The sequence below is a fragment of the Charadrius vociferus genome, unplaced genomic scaffold (genome assembly GCF_000708025.1).
Source record: "Charadrius vociferus isolate BGI_N301 unplaced genomic scaffold, ASM70802v2 scaffold890, whole genome shotgun sequence".
NCBI lineage: Eukaryota > Metazoa > Chordata > Aves > Charadriiformes > Charadriidae > Charadrius > Charadrius vociferus.
In genome coordinates, this window is record NW_009646510.1 from 4,864 (window position 1) to 5,377 (window position 514).

The 514-nt window shown below is 64.2% G+C and overlaps 1 protein-coding gene across 1 annotated transcript in view; it reads left to right on the forward strand.

Moving 5' to 3' along the window:
* The window catches only part of LOC104286003 (mitogen-activated protein kinase kinase kinase 6-like), a gene marked incomplete at both ends in the record, with an annotated part of 8,979 nt that overhangs the window by 4,846 nt on the left and 3,619 nt on the right, over positions 1 to 514 (forward strand). The window contains 2 exons of the mRNA XM_009884539.1: positions 92 to 225; positions 297 to 424. Of these exons, the coding sequence (XP_009882841.1) occupies positions 92 to 225; positions 297 to 424 (262 nt within the window). The remainder of the gene's footprint in view (positions 1 to 91; positions 226 to 296; positions 425 to 514) is intronic.

The window sequence follows — 514 nt, forward strand, 5'->3', positions numbered from 1 at the left end:
CATCCTGGAGGTGAGATGGGGACGCGGGGTGACGTGGGGTGACACGGGGCTCCGGGTGGCACAGGCTGCCACCCCACATCTCTGCCCACAGTACCGCTACGAGTACTCGGAGGCGGGCGAACGGGTGGTCCTGGGCAGGGGGACATTCGGGGTCGTCTACGCCGGGCGCTGCCTCAGCAACCAAGTGCGCATCGCTATCAAGGAGATCCCGGAGCGGGACAGCTGGTAGGTGCCACGTTGGGGAGGGGTCCCAGGGGACCCTAGGGACCACCTCACCACGCCGTCCCACCGCACAGGTACTCGCAGCCCTTGCACGAGGAGATCGCCTTGCACAAGCGCCTGCGGCACAAGAACATCGTGCGGTACCTGGGCTCCATCAGCCAGGATGGCTTCATCAAAATCTTCATGGAGGAGGTGCCGGGAGGTGGGCAGCGCTGGGGACAAGATTTGGGGGTCAAAAGGGGGACACGTGGCCATACGTGTTGCCTAAATGGATGTGCTGCCCCTCTCTGTA